Source organism: Musca domestica, unplaced genomic scaffold (assembly GCF_030504385.1).
Source record: "Musca domestica strain aabys unplaced genomic scaffold, Musca_domestica.polishedcontigs.V.1.1 31, whole genome shotgun sequence".
Classification (NCBI taxonomy): domain Eukaryota; kingdom Metazoa; phylum Arthropoda; class Insecta; order Diptera; family Muscidae; genus Musca; species Musca domestica.
In genome coordinates this window covers 4,197,457-4,220,097 of record NW_026712309.1, presented here as the reverse complement: position 1 = coordinate 4,220,097, position 22,641 = coordinate 4,197,457, and the positions used below count along the sequence as shown (strand labels likewise).

General features: G+C 35.5%; 3 protein-coding genes and 2 non-coding genes across 5 annotated transcripts; 1 reads left to right on the top strand and 4 right to left on the bottom strand.

Annotated features, from left to right (window-relative positions):
• Positions 1 to 1,281: 1,281 nt before the first annotated feature.
• Positions 1,282 to 3,383, bottom strand: LOC101890748 (alpha-amylase-related protein). The gene is made up of 2 exons (XM_005176929.4): positions 2,661 to 3,383; positions 1,282 to 2,142 (listed from the first exon to the last, which is right to left on the bottom strand). The coding sequence occupies exons 1-2, from the start codon at positions 3,327 to 3,329 to the stop codon at positions 1,312 to 1,314; spliced, it is 1,500 nt and encodes a 499-aa protein (XP_005176986.2). The 5' UTR covers positions 3,330 to 3,383; the 3' UTR covers positions 1,282 to 1,311.
• A 3,654-nt stretch (positions 3,384 to 7,037) lies between these two features.
• On the bottom strand, positions 7,038 to 7,110 carry TRNAF-GAA (transfer RNA phenylalanine (anticodon GAA)). Its single transcript has one exon. It is a non-coding gene; the product is annotated as a tRNA-Phe (tRNA).
• Positions 7,111 to 7,303: 193 nt separating this feature from the next.
• Positions 7,304 to 7,376, bottom strand: TRNAF-GAA (transfer RNA phenylalanine (anticodon GAA)). The gene has a single exon. It is a non-coding gene; the product is annotated as a tRNA-Phe (tRNA).
• Positions 7,377 to 11,037: 3,661 nt separating this feature from the next.
• Positions 11,038 to 18,549, top strand: LOC101890577 (F-box/SPRY domain-containing protein 1). Its single transcript, XM_005176928.4, has 4 exons — positions 11,038 to 12,023; positions 14,732 to 15,005; positions 17,221 to 17,311; positions 17,377 to 18,549. The coding sequence occupies exons 1-4, from the start codon at positions 11,716 to 11,718 to the stop codon at positions 17,469 to 17,471; spliced, it is 768 nt and encodes a 255-aa protein (XP_005176985.1). The 5' UTR covers positions 11,038 to 11,715; the 3' UTR covers positions 17,472 to 18,549.
• Positions 18,529 to 22,346, bottom strand: LOC101890407 (COP9 signalosome complex subunit 9). Its single transcript, XM_005176927.4, has 2 exons — positions 22,116 to 22,346; positions 18,529 to 18,734 (listed from the first exon to the last, which is right to left on the bottom strand). Exons 1-2 carry the CDS (start codon positions 22,179 to 22,181, stop codon positions 18,600 to 18,602), a joined length of 201 nt encoding a protein of 66 aa, XP_005176984.1. The 5' UTR covers positions 22,182 to 22,346; the 3' UTR covers positions 18,529 to 18,599.
• Positions 22,347 to 22,641: the final 295 nt, after the last annotated feature.

Sequence of the window (22,641 nt, the reverse complement as noted above, 5' to 3'; positions counted from 1 at the left end):
GATCGAAGGAGCGTGGGGCCAAAATCGAACTAAGTCAACCTAAAATTCATTTGTTCCTCTACGAAGAAGTCAGCTGGTGACTTAAGCCAACCAAAAAAGCTTTTTTTTGTATTCTCACCTTACTAAAGAAGCCTTTTTTATACTTTCTCACCTTTATGTATATACACTAATCAGAGATGAAAAACTATTTTCTATATAGTTACATTTAAATGTTTTTTTTTAGGAAATGAGATTAACTACTTAATTGTACAAGTGTTACAAATAAATGTGTTAAGCTGTTATCAAACTATAAAGGTTTAATATATATGTCACGACAGGTGTATTTCCGTGTGTATGTCAAAATTACCATTTTATATGTGACTCATAGTTCTCGGTATCACACACTTGCATATGATTCTCTATTTCCTTTGGTTACATTGTGATTATATTTTATATAATTTTTTACCGCAAATTTTAATTTTATATATTTCACACAACAAACAATCGACACTTTTGATTAAATTATATTTTTCCGATGAAAATAGGAGTGAAATGTAGTCCATGTCCATGATGTGTGCAATTTCTACATATGGGAAATTTGACACTACATATGTAAAACCCTTATCGTTTGATTACATGCGATTGAGATAATTTTAAAATAATAAAGTTCACAACTATTTGAGCCAGGAAAAGTGCTGCCAGAATCAAGTTTGTATTGATTTGACTTATCGGAGAAGTGACGTAATATAAAATGCATCCCTGTGTCTGCGAGTAGGTGTTCTTAGATCGAGTTTACACAAATTTCTTTTCCGGCCAAAAATGGTGCCTTAAAGTGACCTCGGTTTCAAGTGTTAAAAAAATGCAAATAATAAAATAATTTATTTCAAATAAACGTTATATTGCGGTCTCTATTTATCCTTCGAAGTTCACTTGAAGGTCTTAAAGAAAGAGAACTTTAATAGAACTTTAATAGTTTTATATCCATAGGAGACCTCCACAAGGTCTCCTACGTCTTTGGAAAGTCATATGGTGGGGATATATTAAAGACTTTTTTGACCATAATTGAACTGAATCAACCTAAAACTTCTTTGTTTAGTTGAGAATAAATAAATCGCCTTTTTTGACTGGCTTCTTCTTCGGAAAAGAACAAAGGATCCTAGGACCAAAATCAAACTAAGTCAACCTAAAACTCCGTTTTCCCTACGAAAAAACCAACCGATGACTTGAACCCTTAAAAAGCCTTCTATGCATTTGCACCTTTATTTCGACGAAAAACCTCTGCAGAATATCTAGAAAAAAAACTTGCATTCTCCAACTTTATTTATCTCTCTTTTACAATTTCGAATTTTTATGTATGGCCAGAACACCATCATCTTCACCGGCTCCTATTTTAATTTGGGCATAACCCAACAATTCAACTTCCACCGATTTGCCCGTACAGCGACCATTAACTTTAGCACCAGAAATAACATCACAATAGGTGCCGGGCGCCAAGCAGGTCATCAAACGTTCATCCAAATCATACGAATTGCCATTGAAGGCTACAAAAGCTCTGTCGCCACGACAGAAGGCAATTTGATTATCGCCATTATCCCACCAATCATTGAGGCCTGCATCACCGGCCACATTTTTGAATTCAATCATATTGTAGATCTGGCGCCAACGATGTTCGCACACCCAACCATTGGTACAGGCACCCGTGGTGGCATCAAATACCGGCGAAATAATAACACCATCAGCTGTCTGTGGTGGTGGCTGGTCACGATCGCTGAAATCGAACGAAGACATGACACGACTAATGCCATAAGGATAGGCCAATCCAAAGGCAGTAGCCATTTTATATTGTTTCGGTTGTTTGTATGTCAGAACATGGCCGCCATCGCGCTGATTGTCATGATTGTCGACAAATACCAAAGCATGCTCACTGGGCAGGAAGCCCCATTCTGGACCCCATGTTACCAACCATTTCAGTTGATTTCCACCTCGGAAGGCACGTCCAATTTCTTCGGAAAATCTAAACTCTGTCACGGCGCCCAATTGATTGTATTCATATTTGCTGATGGTCTCATGGCCATGATCAATAACCTCCTGGTAGATGAAAGGACGGGCATTGGCAGCAAAACCATGATTGGTGTTCAAATTGCGTACACGATTGTAAATGATCTGGAAAAAGAAGGGAAAGCAAGTTTATAAGTAGGTAAAAAATTACAAAATTGAAGAAGTGCTTCCAAAAAGTGCTTGATCAGACCTACATAACACCTTATTTTAAGTATAGAAGTTCTTTAGAATATCTTCTTTTAGAGAAACATAGGTGATTTTTAAGGTGCAGATACGAAGAAGAATTATTTTACTGCCTTCAGGCTCTATCAGACGAAACGTTTTTTACATATGTAGTGTCAAATGTTTTCATACGTAGAAGTTGCACACATCGTGTGATGCATGTACTAATTTTCAGTTCTGAAATACATGAGCAAAGTACATATGTACTTTTTCGATTACAGCGAGCCCTATTTTCATCTGAAAAGTATAATTTATTGTTGTGTGCATGGTACAATAAGGAGGTAGAACACCTTCGTAAAATTACATAAATACAGCCCTGAGGCTATGCCCGCTTCAATATTTAATAAAGAACTCCTGAGGGCACTATATCTCTATGAAAACACGTTTCTTTCTCCCCTTACCTTCAAATCATCAGCCCTCATGTGCTTGGCAGCATCGACACGGAAACCAGCAACACCCAACTCCACCAAATGATCCAAAAACTCAACCAAACGGTCACGGACCCATTCTTTGCTCTGATCCAAATCCTTGAGGCCAACCAATTCACAGTTTTGCACCTGATAGCGATCATTCCAGTCCCAAATGTCACAGGTTTCATGGAAATCCATGCCTGAATAGGGTACAGCAGGATACACCTTCAAACCGGGTTCAGATAGTGAGCCAGCAGTGCCCGTAGCAGTTTGTCCTTGATCGGCAGCCATGTGATTTAGAATGACATCAACATAAATTCGAATACCAACAGCATTACAGCGACGACACATATCGGCGAATTCTTGTTCGTTACCGGAACGTGTGATCAGCTTGTAGGACAACGGTTGATAACGTTCCCACCACGGGCGATTGTGAACGATGACGTTTTCCGACACAGGAGAAACCTGGACGCCAGCAAATCCATGCGGAGCCAGGAATTCTTCACATTCTCGGGCAATATCATTCCATTTCCATTCGAAGAGATGTACAATTGTATTGCGGCCACTCCACCAGTGAGGATTATGTTGGGCATCGACATTGCCCCACGACAATGCCATGTAAAGAGCCACAAAGGCCCACACGGCTTTAAACTTGAACATGTTGTTCCAAAACGTTACTGCACAATTGTACGATTTTAAAATGATTAAACTATTCTATTTGCGATTTATGGCAATTTATAGCTTTCGATTTTGCAGATTTGAAAACATTTTTTACGTGTGTATAAATCGCTGTGGCCCATTATTATCTCTGCGTAATGTGATAAGATGAAAAGGGGATTTTCATGTCATTTTTTGTTTTTGCATTCTTTCAATGCGATTTAAGTTCAATACTGGCAGCAGGTCCCAATAGCTTATCTCTTATCGCGCTTTCTTCTGTTATAAATCTCTTCGGTGGCCAGCCTTTCATATGGAACAGCTGTTTTGTTTTACGACTCCGAATTACGTATAAATAATTAAAAACTAACACTAATTTGATTTAAATTAACACTATATATTTAAGTGATATCAAAAGTTATTGAAGCGAAGAATCTAAAGATATAACTGAATAGTGGAAAAAATATAAACAGAATGAGCAAAAGAAAAAAGTGGCGGAAAAATGGTTTGTGTCTATACCATCTAGGATAACAGCTCATGACATTTATCAAAAAAAAAGACAAATAAAAGTTCGAAAGATCCATAAATATGATTTCAAAATTCTATTCCATAGAGTTTCTCAATTAATTACATATTGCCTTAGCGGTTTAAATCGCTTAACATTGGTAACTATGTTGTTATGATATCATAACAACAGTGGTATTTTCACAGGGTTGCCATATTTTGACTCTGCCATCTTTATGCTTCTATGTCTTTGTCTGTTGTTACGATATCATAAAAACATAGTTACCAATGTTAACTGATTTAAAACGCTATGGCAATATGCAAATTTTTGGAAAGGTCTATGGAATAGAATATTGCAACCAAAATTTTGGACTTTTCAAGTTTCTATTTGTCGTTCGTTTCTATAATTGTGGTTTTTATATTAACATGTTACTGTCATGAGGTGTTACTTTATATATTGCAGACACAAACCATTTGCTCAAAATGCATTTTGTCCAGTCTTTGCCATTTTAGGTCTTTGAGTGGATATCGTTAGAGCACTCCAGCATTTAAATGTGAATAAATCTTTTGTGTCTCGTACCATCGCTCGTTACCGTGATACTGGTAGCATAGCCTGACGTCAAGGAAGTGGGAAGTGGACGGAAGAAAACAGCAACATCAGCAGAAATGGTTCGAAAAATAAAGAAGCGACTTGATCGAACCCCACGTCGCAGTGGCCGAAAAATGGCTCGTGAGCTGAATATATCGCAATATTCCATTCGGCAAATATTGAAACATGAGCTCGGGGTAAAGCCATTGAAATTCCAAAAAGTGGAAGTTCTTGTACACCGCAACAGAAAGAAAATAGACTCAAAAGAGCTAAAGAGTTGCTTCGCTTGGCCGAAAGTGGTGAACTGCCGAATTTGGTTTTTCCGATTAGAAAACATTCGTTGTCCAGCAGTTTGTAAACTAACAAAATGATCGTGTTTACTTGCCAAAGAGATCAGCTGAAGATGTGCAACTTCGGTTGACCACCAGTTGGTTGGGCCGCCATAACAGCCGATGGTCGCTCTCCGCTCGTATTAATCGACCGTGGCATCAGAATAAATGCAGAATATTATCGTGTAAATATTCTGGAGGGTGTACTAAAGCCTTGGACACGCATACATTTTGGCTGCAGACCTTGGACATTCCAACAGAACTCAGCAACATCGCAATCAGCACGCGTCACCAAGGAATGATTACAAAATGAAGTTCCTCGCTTCATTTTCAGCGCACAATGGCCACCAAAATCTCCGTATACCAATCCGGTGGACTATTGTGTCTGGAGTATTTTGGAAAGGAAGGTTGGCACTAAAAAATACCAAAGTGTCGATCACCTCAAGCAAACGCTTCCCCGGGAATGGGCCAAATTACCGCAAAGCAACATTCGGGCAGCATATGACGGTTTTATTGTCCGTTTGAAGGTCATAATTCGTGCCAAAGATGACCAACTCGAACAAATCTAAACTTATTCTAAAATTTCATGCTATTTCCGACATTTTTTGCTTTCATTCAATAAAATTTAAAAAAAAAATGTAAAAATTATGACGTTTGACTTTGTTGCAGTTTTTGAATCTCACCCTGTACAGTTGTGTATGTTATTTCAATCTCATTTCAGAATAAAGGCGTCAAAAAAGTTGCAAGAATTCAATAGAAGTGCAGTATTAGTGGAGGAGATCCAGAAGCTCATATAAGGAAAAGAAAGCGTCTAGGCATCAAAGCAACAAGAGGCAGTGACAGCTGGGATGACCATCAATAAATGAAATGTTAAAAATTATTTAAAAAAAAATGAAAAAATAGTATTAAAAATACAATTTCAATTCAATTTAATTTTTTTGAGTCTTTGTTTTTTTTTAACATGAAAATTTACAATTTTGAAGTGATGAAAAAAATGCTTAAAACTATAATGTTTTGTTTTAATGACTAAAGCGTATTTTTACAGGCATTATCATTGTTTTCTTCGGTAATGACTTGCTATAAAGAAGTTTTCTAAATGACCCCTTAATACCATATGCCTTACCTAAGTAGCCTCGCGCATTTGCATTAAATTTGAATAATTTGTTGTATCAAATACCCAAATATTTAAATCTATCTCTAAATGGTATTTCTACTCCATTCAGAGACAACTCCAAGGACTTGCTTTCTGGTACAACTGAAGCGTTCCTCAAACACATAGCCTTGCTCTTAGAAGTATTGATTTTTATACCTCAATCAGTATAGAGAGCATTAACTGTATTCAAATCGCAATAATACAATAATTTGAAGCTATTTCAAATTCGGTTGTAAAATAAATGCAAATTTTCGAAGAAATGGGTAACAAGTGGTACAATTTTGTGATTCAATCTAGTGGAATAACCCCCAAAAACCATTCTTGTTTCGCCAGTTTTCACAAATATACAAATTTTGCTTAAAAAAAAAAAAAGTAAAAAAGCAGCTAAGTTCGGCCGGGTCGTTCATACCCTCCACCAATTCGAAGGAAACTGAAAAATTTAAAAAAAAAAAACTACCACTTAAATGAAAACCATTATATAAGGTCTATACGAAGACGTGGACCTGCATACGAAATTTTTTGTCATAGGCTGTAGTACCCATTACGAACTTCAAATACGAAATAATTCCGGTAAATAATGTCGCTAAAATCATGAAAATACCCAATATCGGGAAATACCGCTATATGGGGGTCTATACGAAGATCTGAACATGCAAACAAAACTTTCGAAAGATATCGTGATTACAACAGACAGACAGACATCGCTAAATCGACTAAGAATTTTACGCTGATCAAGAATATATAAACTTGGTTGGGTCTGACATGAATATTTCGAGGAGTTACAAACGGAATGACAGAGTTAATATATCCTCCATTTTATGGTGGAAAGTATAGCAATAGCAAGGCAGATTAATTCATTTACCATAAGACGTTACAATTTTAAACGTTCAAGCAAGTCTTTGTTTATGGGACCACAACTTCAATCATCTCTGTTTGCCATTACACCCCCAAAACACGCAGGTCAATTTGTTTCCTTTTCTTAATAAAAAAATCTTAAATGCGATGCTTACAAAATCATTAAACATTATCTTTGGAAAGCATGATTTCCGAAAGGTTTAAATTACAATGCCCTAATTGTTCATAAAAATATACACAAAAAAATATTAACATTAATAAAAAATAAAATAAAAATAGTTATTTGCCGAAACCCGGGATTGAACCGGGGACCTTTAGATCTTCAGTCTAACGCTCTCCCAACTGAGCTATTTCGGCGCATGCCTTATTCCCATCGACTTACACATACAAACAAATACCAATCACAATACAATGAAAAACACAATACACCGCCTAGAACTATGCAATGAAATTTGATATTTTATACACACTATTTTGTGGATATCCATTCACAATAACCGGGGAATATTATTGGTTACAGTAAGAAAGCAGAAACAAAAATAATTGTATCTGCCGAAACCCGGGATTGAACCGGGGACCTTTAGATCTTCAGTCTAACGCTCTCCCAACTGAGCTATTTCGGCACATGGTTACCAGGTTAGGCATGAACTAAACGAAATAGCGGAAATATGACAAAATAAAAAGATCGTTCGTAGAATTAAGAAATTAAAGTCAAGCTATCATAGGAACATGTTTTCTATGCAGTGAATAGCTTTATTTTATGTCCCTTCATTGTCAAATTTATATTTTGTAGTTCTTTAAATATGAGCGTACAGCTGGTAGGAAGTTTACATTTATATTCGACCAAATATTTTTTTTATTTTCACGCTTTTTAGAGGCTGCGAAGGTCAAGGAAGAATATAATCTGAAACAGAAAACTAAAATATTAGTCTGAAAAGTCATGTAAGACCTAATTATGGCATAGTTGATTAAGACGCGCTTTGTTTGCTACAATACTCGTAAAATATTGTCAGACCTCATTTTCACTCGAATTTGTATTAAATTCATCACAAGAAATTGTCCGCGTAAGTTTTCGTTTTAGTACGGATTGCATATAGCAAATATTGTGAAAATTTTGGCATCATTTTCAGCTGGTAATTCTTGGGTTTTTTATCCTTGAAGTCGGACCTAAAGTGAAAGGTCATTCGAGGCCTACACAAGAACTAAGCCGAAAACGTATCCTTAAGTTGAAAGGATTGAAATCTCTATCTTTATATGTTTAAGTCCAAGAACACATAAATAAACTTGGTATACCTAAGATATTGAACCTATAACTATTTTTACGCACAAAGAACGCCGAACATAAAGCTGGGAATACATAAAGCGCTTATTTGGCTGGCTTAAGTCATCGGCTGGCTTCTTCGGAAATGAACAAAGGAGCCTAGGGTCAAAATCGAACTAAGTCAACCTAAAACTCCTTTGTTCCTCTACGAAGAAGCCAGCCGATGACTTAAACCAGTCAAATAAGCGCTTTATGTATTCACAGCTTAAACGATTATTTATTTTTTTTTTTTTTGTAAAATCTGCCACTCGTCTTACGAAAATATTTTAGATTTGCAAAAATTAGTTTTATTTGAAAAATGACAAGGTCGAGTTTGTCAGAAAAGGGTTGTCATATACAATTTAGAAAATGAGTTTACCTTTATTGTTTTGCCATGGTACTAGCTTTGATCAACATATGTCGTCTATATGTGTGTCCGTCTGTGGAAATCACTCAGGCTTCCAAATGAAATAAAGGAGGTTGATAAAATTTTATTCAGATGTCTGCAGTATTGAAAATGTTCTATATAGGTGCACGTTTTGGTATAGCCCCATATAACTGTACCGACAGATTTAAGGTTTTGGTATGTTATATTCACAATTTTAGCCCGAATTTGCTGTAAATAAGCAGCAAGTGCTCCCATTATGTAAGAAACGTCCTTGCATAGAACTGTCATTGTAGGTCTAAGTTTTGATATAGTTTCCATATGACTGTACCTCCAAATATTCGGCATTTTGATGATTTTTGTCAAACTTTTGACCGGAATATTTCAAATTTGGAATTAGAAGTTCCTAATAGATTCTAGATTCTATGCGGAAAATTGTTCATAGAGGTCTAAATCTGCGTATAGCCCCCGTCTTCAGTTCCTCCCTATATTCAGTATTTTGACGATCTTAGCGACACATTGTATAAAAATTCACCGGAATTGTATAAAATTTTGTATTTAAATTTCCTAATGGCTTTTACAGCCTACGACCGAAAATTGTATATGCAAGTCCAGGTCTACATATAGGCCGCATATAACGGTATTTCCCTATATTCGGTATTTTGTTGATTTTAGCTACATTATTCACCGGAATTGTATCAAAATTCGTATTTGAAGTTCGTAATGGGAACTACCATCTGGAATTGTTTCGAGGTTGTTACTTAAATATCGTTAAGTTAAATATCAAAAAAGCATTTTATGTACTCTCACCTTTATTTAAAAAAAAAATAAGCATATGATTGCATGACTTTAACTTCTTTATTCTACCATTGGAGTTATCGTTACATTGGGACCTATACGAAGACGTGGAGCTGCATATGCAAGTTTTGCCATAGGCCATTACGATATTTTCGTACCAAACTTGTAAGAATTCCAGTGAATACTGTTACCAAAATCATCAAAATACCGAATATAGGGAGGTACCGTTAAATGGGGGCTATATGAAGATTTGCGTCGTATAATAAAATATATATAGATCTATTTATATATGAAAAAACATTTTAACATTTTTGATATATGTTCCCAATGTTCCCAAGCGTTGATGCATCTACCTGTATTCTTCTACCATGCAAGAACTACAGGAACTGGGCAAGCAAATGATTTGGGTACTGTTTTGAAACAGTCAGTCAGTAAATTAAAATTTAATTACTCGATGCTGAGTACTACCATGATAAAATTAAGAAGGTAAATTCATTATTAATAAGCATATTAATCTCTGCATTTTCTATGATTTACCTTGTAAAGTTTCACTGCATAGAAAACAGGTTGCCATCTCTGATTTGTGTATGTATAACGGATTTACAAGTATAAATGTTCCATGGCACAACTAGAAAGATAGTTTAACGTCAAAATACAACTCTGTACTGAAAAGTAAATAGACTTTTAAGCTATGCAACAATTATTTTTGTTTATTTCGAAAAAAATTTCACCAAATTCGTATATTAGAACGTTGAAATTCGCATGAATAGAATGTTGAAATTGAATCCAACGTGGAAGGACAATTTCTTTTATCCGGAAATTATAATCCCAATAAGGGTGGGAATACATAAAGCGCATATTTGGCTGGCTTAAGTCATAGGCCTTAAATATGAATTTTTATTACCACTGGATCATGGTAGAATAATCCAGGTAACAGAAAGTGTTGTTGTACAGCAAAAGTGTAAACAAAACAATTAATTTTAAATAAATTAGTTTTATTTGAAAAATGTATCTTTTTTGGAATTTGCAATTTTAAATTGAAAATGCAGAGGAATATTTCTTAAAATATTAATTTTAATGCTGCCATACCATTCCCCTGAATGTATTGATGTTAGCTGTAGGTCCGAATCTCTTAATACTTGAAGCAATTGTTAGAAAATCGAGAAAAAAAAACAACATCCCTTTCAAATTGAAACCAAACTGCATATATACATTAAGTATTCAACATTTTGCAATTTCAGGAAACATGAAATATACGACTATATTACCCATGGCATAATTACTGAAGATAGATCAAAACTACCCCCTGAATACAATTTTTTTCTTTTGGTGGCCTTATTCTGTCAAAACATATGCACATTTTGCACACGTACGCAAATTGTTTTTAATAATTTTTTTTATCGTTTTGAATATAAATAAATACTAATTTTCGACGTAAATAGGTAACAAATTGTATAAATTTGTGATAAAACTGTATTTTCCTACTATTTTATTCGCGGATTTTCCCCAATATAAAGTTGATTATGAGTTAAACAGAGCGAAAATTAAATTAAATGCCTAAATTTAATTTCAAATCTTTCTTTCTTCTTCATCCAATCATTGATTTTGGGTATAGTTTGTTTTATTTATTTTACACAAAATTGACAGAAGTCGGGCACGCTTAGAAAAAAATTTGTAATCGGTTGGTAGTTATACCTTCCCTGTTTATTGTATCATACCTTCTGTCATTGTTAGAATTTTAACAACTGTGGCAACTTTGCACCCAAAGCACAGCCCGCCGCCGTCGTTTGCTTCACACATGATAAGCCGCCGACGCCTCCGAAAAAAATCGTTCCGCTTCGTTGTCTGCACACAACTCTAATAAACATTTATTTTATTTTAGAAAAATAGAAAATGCATAATCTTTTTAAAAACAATACAAATTATCAGCAACGTCACGTAATTTCTACCATTTTCTAAACGGCCGATATAAAAGTGCAAACCCAATTCGGAAGATATTGCGGAGTTTTTGTTAGTTGCAATTGTTTTACTTAGTTTCTGTTTCGTGTGGTGTGTGAGTGAAGTCTGTTGTCTTGTGTGGATAAATACTCTTGAATAGAAAAGGAGTGGGAAAGGGGTAGACGAAGCGACGTTTTAATAGACGTCGTCAGTAATAACAAGAAGAAAACAAGGAAAAACGTTGCTGCTGCTACAGTTCCAAAAGCCGTCTATTGTCATATCTTGTATCTGCTGCCGCTGTTGTTGTTGTTTTTGTTGTGTGTGAGACAACAACGGGACGACGTCAGCTCTGCTCTGCCAACAAACAAAACAAAAAGGAAATTCGTGTTCAAGTGGACTTCTTTGCATGCAAAGGAGGAGTATTTAGCCGATTGTGTGACCGGTACACATTCACATTTTTCCTTTGCGCTATATTGTTGCTTTCATTCATTCTTGTTGCTGCCGCTTCTTTGCTGCATTGTTGTCTACGGCCGACTTCATCATGGTCGACAATATATCGTCCATGATCAATCACAATGTCCTGGAGGTTATATTTTCATATTTGGATTTAGCTGATATACGGAATTGTGCCCTCGTCTGCCGCAGTTGGAAACACTTTCTGGACGATGAAAACAGCGATGTTTGGCGTTCACATTGTATTCGAAAGTTGCCCGAAGAAGCCTTGAAATCCGATCTAATGTCATCGGTGCCCACATACAAAATGAAACTGCGGGCATACTATCACGCATGGAATCCAAATGATTGTTCACGAAATGTATATATTAAACCAAATGGTTTTACGTTACACAGGTGAGTCGCATTCCGAGTGTTGTAATGAAACATATAATGCACATTTATTCAGATTTATACATTTCAGAAAAATACAACTTTTCAAAGGGTTCAAAATTCCCTACAATGACCATATGTGATAAATTATATAATCTCTCAGTTACGCCAACACAATTCAAACAAGTCACTTATTTCAGTGAAGCAAGTCGTTATCTCTCGAATACGAATATTAGTTAAGATACCGCCAATGTGTCACATCATTATAAATTTTACAAAAGAAGAAATGCTGACAGAACTATCTGTCACTACTATTAAATGGGTAATGGATACTTTCAACTAAAAAAGGTCCTTGATCAAAATAGCAACCAATTTGACATTTGGAAAAATGTATAGTTTTGCGAAAGTACGTGTTTCCACGTTTTGGTAAACGTTTTGAGTCACAATTTTCAAGAGACATCCATTGAAAAGAGCTGATAGATATTATAGTTGGGGAATTTATTTGTTTATATAGTAACCTGCACACAAAGCCTTTAGGCAGCTTAAAGTGAATACAATATGCCTTACAAAGTGAATCCAATTCAGAAATGTTCAAATAACAAATATTTTTAGAATTGTAAGCAACCGTTTCTAACATTGACTAATTATGGCTGTTTTGGCGGATATTGTTTATTTAGAAGATTTTAACCCCAAATAAGAAAATCTATTAGAATTGGTCATTTTATGGCTAAATTATTTCTGGTATTTTTAATAATTGACAATTGCAAACGTTTCTAATGAATTCTTCATTTGTTTCCTAGTGGGTGAAAAAAAACTACGTTGAATAATGTAACAAAAAGGAACCACATTTATTTTCGATTGAGTCCGTGGGTTACTCTCCATGTTAAATGTATCTACAGATTAGTACCGTCTGCTCAGCAGTCATCGAGCCGTTTCTTGGTTACACACACTTTAATTGCTTGTATGAGGAGATCAATACGCGGTCTGGAATCACAAGAAACATTTGGAGGTATAAAATTTTCTGTCGATGAATATGTCGTGGAAAATTGTAGGCCTCAGATATATTTTGAGATCATCTGAATCTTCATTGTCCCTTCAAGCTTGACGTCTCTTCAATGATGTTACGAATTCCAGGCAATTTTTTATACCCTCAGCCATAGAGGGTATATATCATTTGATAAAATGCGAAATTTACATTCGATTCCATTCAGATTTGCTACATCTCAATATTTTCATAAACACAAGATCTGTAATAAAGATGGTAGAGATCGAACCATCTCTTCTGGTACCTCACTCAAATTGTGTTTAAGACTTTTGAAAAACAAAACACTCAAAGAAAACCCAATAATTATCCAACTCTCTTCAACTTTCTGAGAACCCCTTCTGGTACCTCACCCACAAAGGGTCACAATTTCCAATACTTATATCGTCATAACTTGCGAAACAAGTCGACGATTCTTTACATCTTGCTATTTCTAAATTTTTCTCTTCACCAGAAACCTGCAATGAATATTAAATTTATGATTTCGCATAAAATTGGATATGAATGTTTCGATTTTCTTGTAATTTTGCCCATACCAATATTTTTATCTGTATTAGACGAAGTATGAAAATGGAATACATCGGTCGACTATGTCTGGTACCTTACGCACATTATAAAATTTTCTAATAATTATCACATATCTCATACAAAGTGAAGGAATGTGGTCCAAACCTGGCACGTCAACATATTTATATCTTATTTATTTAGGTCCGAGACGATATGGACAATATTGGCCTATTCCTTCGGAACCTTCTCCATAGAGGGTCAACAATTTGAATAATCGCAACAGAAGTCAACATATATTTATATAATCGTACATTGGCTGAGGGTATACATCTGTTGGCAAAACCAACTGATACTTTTAAACTTGTTAAATTAAAAGTCGTGGCTCTGGTGCTCTTTAGAATCGGTGTCAATTGCGGCTCGATGCTTTTAAAGCACTCAATTAATACCCTCGGTGATATTAATTGATAGCCGGAAGGTTTAATTTGTGCATAAAACCTGTTTTGTTAAAGGAAAGTCCGCCCTATACGGGTGGATCATATCATATACACCTCCTGCAAAAACGAAGAAAAAACGAAAGAAATCGAGTCCATGTTATTCCTATTATTGCAGCTATGCATGTGAGAAAACAATGGATTTAACTCACAAATATTTCATCTCTAACAGTCACATAGCTTCATCACTCATTTGTTTTTGGACTACTTCTCCGAGTGGAATATTAGTCGAACTTACCTTGAAGATCATCTGAGCAGTGTAATTAGTTTGAATAGGATTAATATTACGTAAAACCTTCAACCAAACAGGGAAATTTATCTCCAACCGGTTCCATTTTTTATATGTATGATGAAAAAGGTTTAACCGCAACTTGATAAAAACTATTCAAATGAGTTCCCAACTCAAATTGGGTATGCGAAGTAAAACTTGTGAAAATATTTCATAAATTCAAACAAATTTGAGCGGTGCCGGAATCTATGTTGCCCAACCTTATTGCCCTTTTTAATTATATTATTCTTAAAATTAGTTACATAACAACTTATCTGTTTTTATATTTCTGCATTAACTGAAATTCACGAATTGTTTATTATTTAAGTATAATGCCCATTACTCCAACATAATACATTTTCTCAAACATTAACTATTTCGAAATCTTATCTAATACAAAATATTTCCTTCTTTTCATTTTTAGAAATCCCGTTGCTCAAAGTACCGATGCAGCGAGGGGTAAACAAGGTTTTCGTCAAGGACGTCACACCTGGGAAGTGATATGGGAGGGACCATTGGGCACGGTAGCTGTCGTCGGTATATCAACAAAAGAAGCAGCATTACAATGCCATGGTTATGTGGCCTTATTAGGATCGGACGATCAAAGTTGGGGTTGGAATTTAGTTGAAAATCATTTGCTACATAATGGAGATGTACAAGGCAGTTATCCGCTATTAAATAATGCACCCAAATATCAGGTGAGTTAACAAAACAGGAAGAAAACATTAAAAATGGAAATGTAAATGGCTGGGGAATGTTCTCTTCATAGATCTTGTTAAATACTAACTTAGGTAACAAAAAAGGGTTAAACAAGAATACCCGGAATCAGGGAGAACAAAATATGCAACAGCTGAGGAGCAAGTTATGTGTTAAGGTGTGGGCATAGTGGCAAGGCATATTAGTGTCAAATTATAAGAGAAAACGATGGCAGGATTCGAGTATGGATCTGGCATTCCTTTATGATATGTCACAAAATATGCCAGGCGAAAACTTCATGTTACTTATATCAATCTTAACCAAAGTTAGTAAAAAACTGGTCGAAGCTAAACGATTTTAGTTCAGGTATAACCAATAAAATAAAGAAAATCGAAAGGTGTCGCACTAATATGAACTAATGAGAAATATTTATTTTCGTAACTTTACATATATATACACAAATTTCTGCTTAAAGAGCTTTACATATTCAGATCAGTGAAATTGTAAATCTATATGACACCTGTAGCTTGCATCCTTGTGATGGTTTGTGGTATAATAAAGGCACTATAATAGTGCAGCCGCAAGATTTTTTATCCCTGAATGGAAAAAAGTCGTTTAATGGGGTTGGAACTAAGTTTGTTTCTTTTTTCTGGGACGAAATCGTCATGTGGGTTCTAAACATAAACGTGGACTGATTTCATATTTCAATTGCGACAAGATTTTTTATCCTTAAATGGAAAAAGTCGTTTAATGGGGTTGAAACTAAATTTTTCTATTTTCTGGGACGAAATCGTCATGTGGATGCTAAACATAAACGTGGATTAATTTCAGCAATGCAAACATTTTATATTCTTGTCTTTATCGGTGGCGTAGTTTCTCATTCAAAAAATGACAGGTGAGCAGCTACTTCATTTTAGGTCATTGGTCTATTTACCCCATTTATCGATGGAGGTTGATTTGGATGAGCTTTGGTTCTCTAGTGGACGAATTCTTAGAAGTTGCAAATACTGATGCTGACTCTATTATCTTCGTTGCATGAAAGTATATCCTTTTCTCTGATCTTATGGGTGGGCTTTTAGAGAGATTGCTTTGGCACGAATTATGGCCTTCAAACGGCCAATGAAACCGTCACATGCTGCCTTAATGTTGCTCTGCGACATTTTGACCCATTCCCGCGAAGCGGTGATCGACACGGTATTTTTTAGTGCCAACCTTGCTTTCCAAAATACTCCAGACACAATAGTCCAACGGACTGGTATCCGGAGATTTTGGTGGCCATTGTGCGCTGTAAATGAAGCGAGGAACCTCATTTTCTATCCATTCTTGGGTGGCGCATGCTGAGTGCGAAGGTGCTGAGTCCTGTTGAAATGTCCAAGGTCTGTGGCCAAAATGTTTGCGTGCCCAAGCCTTTAATACACTGTACATCTGTTGATACTAGGAGGATGTAGATACAATTTTTTCACGAAGGTCTAAACCTTTTTCAGTTGTAATTCGAATATTTTTTGGCTTTTATGCGTAGCATTTCATTTGTAATAGGAGAATTCCATTTTTTATTCGAATTGTAATTCGAAAATTCCAATCGTAATTCGAATTATTTCAGTTGAAATTCGAGAATTCCATTTGGAATTAGAATTATTTAACTTTTAATCCGGTTATTCCAATTGTAATTCCAATTTTTTGATTTGTATTTGGAATTATTCCAATTGTAAAGCGAATTATTCCAATTCTAATTCGAATATTTCCTTATGTAATTCGAATGATTTTATTTGTATTTCGAAATATTGCGTTTGTAATTCGAATTATTCCATTTGTAGTTCAAATTGTTCCATTTGTAATTCAAATTATTCTAATTTTCTCTTCGATTTTTAAATGAAACAAATTGAATTACAATTGAAATAATTCGAATCGCCATTGGAATTCTCGAATTTCAACTAAAATAATTCGAATTGCACTTGGAATTTTCAAATTACAAAATGTTTCAAATTACATCTGAAAAAGGTGTAGTACATAAAATACACAACTTAGCAATAGACGTTTTGGAAGCCAGCCTGGTTTTAATACAAATTTAATCAGTGTAGTTTTCACTACTTTACTTCGACATATTTCCCTGCAATTAATCTTCAACCATTGAAATGATTCGATACATTATCTTACAGTTTTTCTTTTGTTTTAGCCTTTAATTAATATTTTGTTCATGTTTTGTTTTTAATCCTCTAGGTGGGTGAAAGAATACGTGTAATATTAGACTGCGATGAAAACACATTATCGTTTGAAAAAAATTATGAATTTTTAGGCGTTGCATTTAGAGGTAAGTCCACGCTGTGATCCCTGTTTTCACATTCCATTTCACTGCATTTCTTCTCTCTTCCCTAGGACTACCGGGTAAAAAACTATACCCCACGGTATCAGCGGTTTATGGCAATACGGAGGTCTCTATGGTTTACCTAGGGCCACCATTAGATGGTTAAACATTATTGATTTTTTGTTTAGTTATTAAGTTTATAAAGCAATTTTTTAAACAAAAGTAAAAAAAAACAACAAACAAACATTCTATCTGAAAGAAAAAGAAATCCAACGGCAAAATTAAATAAAAATCCGACACAAGTTCCCAAGAAAAAAAAAAAAACTATACACAATTACAATTTAGGCATGCAAAAAAGACAAATTGGACAAGATCGGTTTTTGGGACACCCAAATCGCTAATTTTTCTCCCCTCTCTCCCTCCAACACAGAGTATACAGTGAAAAGAAAAACCCCCGACAAAAAAAAACAAAATTATTTTTAAGTGTATAATGAAAGGCCTTGTACTCGTCACTGTTATTTTTTTATATCACACACAGACACACACACAGACTCACCCATTTTTATATGATGAACTTGTCGTACTGATAACTTTATAAACAAAAAATTATAAAAAGAAAACAAAAAGGAAATAAAACATAAAAAAATCGTCCTTAGAGCATTCTCAAAACAATGTAATTGCAATATGTATTTAGTATATGAATAAGTTGTTTACCCTATTTCGTTTATCCAAGTGTAGATTTAATTCGTTTTGTATTGTTCATTTGTCGTTTGTGTGGTAAGAGAGGAAAAAAACAAACAAACAAACAAAACAAAGATGCTTTACTAAGTTATGTACGTATGTTATTCCAACTCCCACCCCTTACTTTTTCTTCTCCAGCTACCACTTCCACAAATGAATAGATTATGTTATGTTTAATTTGTTTAATCGCCTTGTCTTCGTTTTCCCCGTATTTTCTTCTATTATTGTGAAGGTGCTAGTCTTGCTTAAGTTGTATTTTTATTGAAACTAGTTTTCATTTGTAACGGAAATAATAAATAATTGTATAAAAGAAAAACAACCAACATAACACACACCCACATCAAGTTAGCCTGCAATAAAATAACAACAATTAATAATAATAAAACAAACTAATGCATTCAGTGTAATATAAGCGATTAATACAGACAAAAATAAAAAAAGATGAACACCCGACAGAATCTCGAAAAAAAACAACAACAAAATAATATGAATGGAAAAATGTATGAATTGTGTTTTATTTTTTTGTTTTGTATTTAGAATAAATATTAATTGTTTATGCGTTCACATCAAGACTGAACAAGTCATCATCCTCGTCATCGAATAGGTCATCAAAATCATTATAGAAATCGGCATGAACATGTTTTTCATTGCTGGCCAAATCCATGAGTATGGCAGAAGATCCACCGGACTGAAAGAGAGACAAAAAGAAAGGAACAAGATGAGAACTTAGTTATTTTTATTTATACGTTTTTCATTCTAAGTCAAAGTCATGGTACAATGAAATAAAAGTAACCTCATTTCAAATTACCATTGTCAAATTTAAATACATAAAAACAGTTCCCATCTCTGATTTTGTGTACATACAGGGTGAGATGAAAAAAAAACAAAGAGTTTTGCATAATGCGAAGGGCTTTCTCTTGGTACAAATAACTTCGTAACATTATTGTACAACTTAGATCCATGTCAGACTAATTATTAACACCCAACAACAACTTATGGGAAATGATGATCTTCGTTTCCCGGCGCCGAGTCTTAAACTCACAACTAATTGGTTATTCTGATTATATGCTCCCAAATTTTTGCGGGCGACGTCTCCGCTTTCTGAACAGGCCAACAATACTTAACCATAATTGTTCATTTGACTTGGATCTTCCCATTATCCGTTATAGTAGAAGGAGCTAGTTCTAAATATCGAGTTCCTTTTGGCGTTAAAGTAAAATGATTTAAAAAATTATCCTCTTTCAAATTCCGTTTGACGGGTGGAATTCTCTATCTGAGAGTCTTCACAGTTGTTGGCTAGTTCATAGCAACGATGAGGTAACTCTCTGTTCGAAGAAGATATAAAATCCACTTCGTAAGTTGGCGGAAGTAAGTTGTCGAAGACACGGAGGAAACATTTTCATGGATCAGAGACATAATTTTTTTTATTCTTTCCTCATTCTTAGACTTGTCGTCCGTCAAGCCAGACGTCGATATGGTTATTTTGGTTTCATTAATATTTAGATAAAAAAAATTATTCGTGTTGGAATTCAAGCGTGATAGTGCGATTTCTTTATATTTGGCTGGAAAACCGCAATTGGCTGTCGTTAGAGCACTCCAGCATTTAAATGTGAATAAATATGTCTAGTGTCTCGTACTATCGCTCGTTACCGTGATACTGGTAGCGTAGCCCGACGTCAAGGAAATGGATGGAAGAAGCACCCTCAGCAGAAATGGTTCGAAAAGTAAAGAATCGACTTGATCGAAACCCGCGTCGCAGTGGCTGAAAAATGCCTCGTGAGCTGAACATATCGCAAAATTCCAGTTGGCAAATATTGAAAATAAGCTCGTTGTAAAGCCATTGAAATTCCAAAAAGTGAAAGAACTTACACCGCAACCAACAGAAAATAGACTCAAAAGAGCCAAAGAGTTGCTTCGCTTGGCCGAAAGGTGTGAACTGTCGATTTTGGCTTTCTCCGATGAGAAAACATTCGTTGTCCAGCAGTTTGTAAACACACAAAATGATCGTGTTTACTTGCCAAAGAGGTCAGCTGAAAATGTGCACCTTCGGTTGGCCACCAGAACTCAAGTGCCGGCCATGGTGATGGTGTGGGCCCCCGTAACAGCCGATAGTCGCTCTCCGCTCGTATTAATCGACCGTGGCATCAGAATAAATGCCGAATATTATCACGAAAATATTCTGGAATGTGTATTAAAGCCTTGGGCACGCAAATATTTTGGCCTCAGACTTTGGACATTCTAACAGGACTCAGCACAATCGCACTCAGCACGCGCCACACAAGAATGGTTACAAAATGAGGTTCCTCGCTTCATTTCCAGCGAACAATGGCCATCAACATCTTCGGATACCAATCCGTTGGACTATTGTGTCTGTAGCATTTTGGAAATACAGGTTGGCACTAAAAAATACGAAAGTGTCGATCACCTCAAGCAAGCGCTTCGCCGGGAATGGGCCAAAATACCGCAGAGCAACATTCGGGCAGCGTGTGACGGTTTCATTGGCCGTTTGAAAGTCATAATACGTGCCAAAGGTGACCAATCCGAACCAATCTAAGTTTATTCCAAAATTTGATGCTGTTTCCGAATTTTTTTGCTTTCATTCAATTCAATTAAAAACAAAAAATGTAAAAATTATGGCGTTTGCCTTTGTTGTTTTTTTATCTCAGCCTGTAGATGTTTGAATGCATTGCTGTGTGCAAATTCTTCGCCAAATCTTGGTTTTGTAGACCGATTTATTTACCGGAGTTCAATGGAAATACCGTACAGATCCCACTCAGGGAAACGACGTTTTCAGGTCAACAGGTTGACAGAGGAGTATGACTACGGTCATCTAATGTATTGTATCATAGCAACAGGGCAATTGTTAAATCGTTCTAAAAGCCTGGTATATGGTTGCAGACTGACCGCAAGAGAATTATCGGTTCATTCTACGCTCATTTTGTCAAACACCCCAAAATAATAGGTACGACGTCTTACTGCATATTTTCCCACCGAGGCGGTATCATCATAGTTTACAATGGGTAATGTTATAAATGTCATGCCGAAGTCATATAAAGCTTTAGACCAAATATAAATTAATAAAATTCAAATCAGTTGCATGTGCCTCTCGACTCATACTCTACAGTTTAGACTACCCAACATTAGAGAAAGCTACTCAGTTGCACGGGTTCCATCAAAAACTTCACAACAACATTACATGCACGTTGACCCATATTAATTGAGGACTAAACCAATATGGGAAGCGCCATAGAACAGAGTTGCAGCATGTTGCATGACCGAGACATTTGATGCAGTGAATCACCTTAAACTATTTGTAAGATGTCGAAGAAAAAACTCAAAATTTGGGCGACATTTCTTCACTTTTCTAGACAACTCTAGAAGAAAATCAAACTGAATTCCGTAACTTCCCAACGGTAGATAGATCGATATGATAATGGCAAGAATAAGGCATTGGAACCTATCGTTGACGATATATGTGTTGGGTTAAACAATTTCCATCTCAAGATCACTGTATAACAAAAAAATATGAAAATGCACGCCACTAAACCATGCCTATACTTTTTATTACATGGACTGCACCACAAGATCCTAGTGGTTCGCATATTTATATAGGTTAGTTTTTGTCCAACTATTTTCAGAATTACGTAGCCCTCAAAAATTATTGAGATTGGCAGAATAAATACGTTCCATTACTGATACCCCAAAGCCGAAGTGCCTGCTGTTGGACATTCCAAAACTTAGTAGGTGATACACCGGATTTATCTGAGTGTGGGCCGCCTCGTCTATCGTTTTGAAGATTATAGCATTTGCAGAAATTTATATTTCCTAAGATATAATCCACCAAATATTCGTGATTACTTTGCATTATTTAAATGATTCTCAGACGTCCCAAAAAATGTAAAAATGCGATGTAGCTATCTGTTGATCCTTAGACAGACTACTTGCTTATGAAACTGGAAGGCCAAAGTTGCTTTCCCCCTCCTATTTCCGTGCAATATGTGTTATTTCAAGTTTGCATCCTATTCTTCGAAGGATCTTCATAATTTCTTGAGAATCAAACATTTATTACCTCTTCCATATCCATGTACCCGCCGCCTTCGGGAAACATTTCATCGGCAGCCAATGTTGGTTTCATTTCTTCGGTATTTGAATCCGTTTTTGATCAATATAAATCTATCAAACAATTTGCACAACCTCCTTACTCTGCGTTATCACTTGCAAAATCAGCGGACGCTAAAAGATGTAACCACAGTACTCGGAACGAAGGAATGTTTGCTTCTTTAAGGCGGAATGGCATCTCTGGCACATTGGAACGAAAAATAATGCATAAGAGATAAGGGAATACATATGCAGAACCAAAACAGAAGGGCCGATAACACTCAGGGATGTAAAGATCGAAACCACCGGTTGGTATGTCAGGGGTCTAAAGGTTCGAAAAAGGGAAATAAACCATTTGGTATAACTGCAATGCAAATTCAAATGATATCTCCCTAGCTCATAATTTATACAATATTTAATGACAAACAAAACACTTTTCAAAAATTTCAGCCTGTGTAAATTCTTATTAAAAGCTTTTGAGGAGAATAATTAATTTG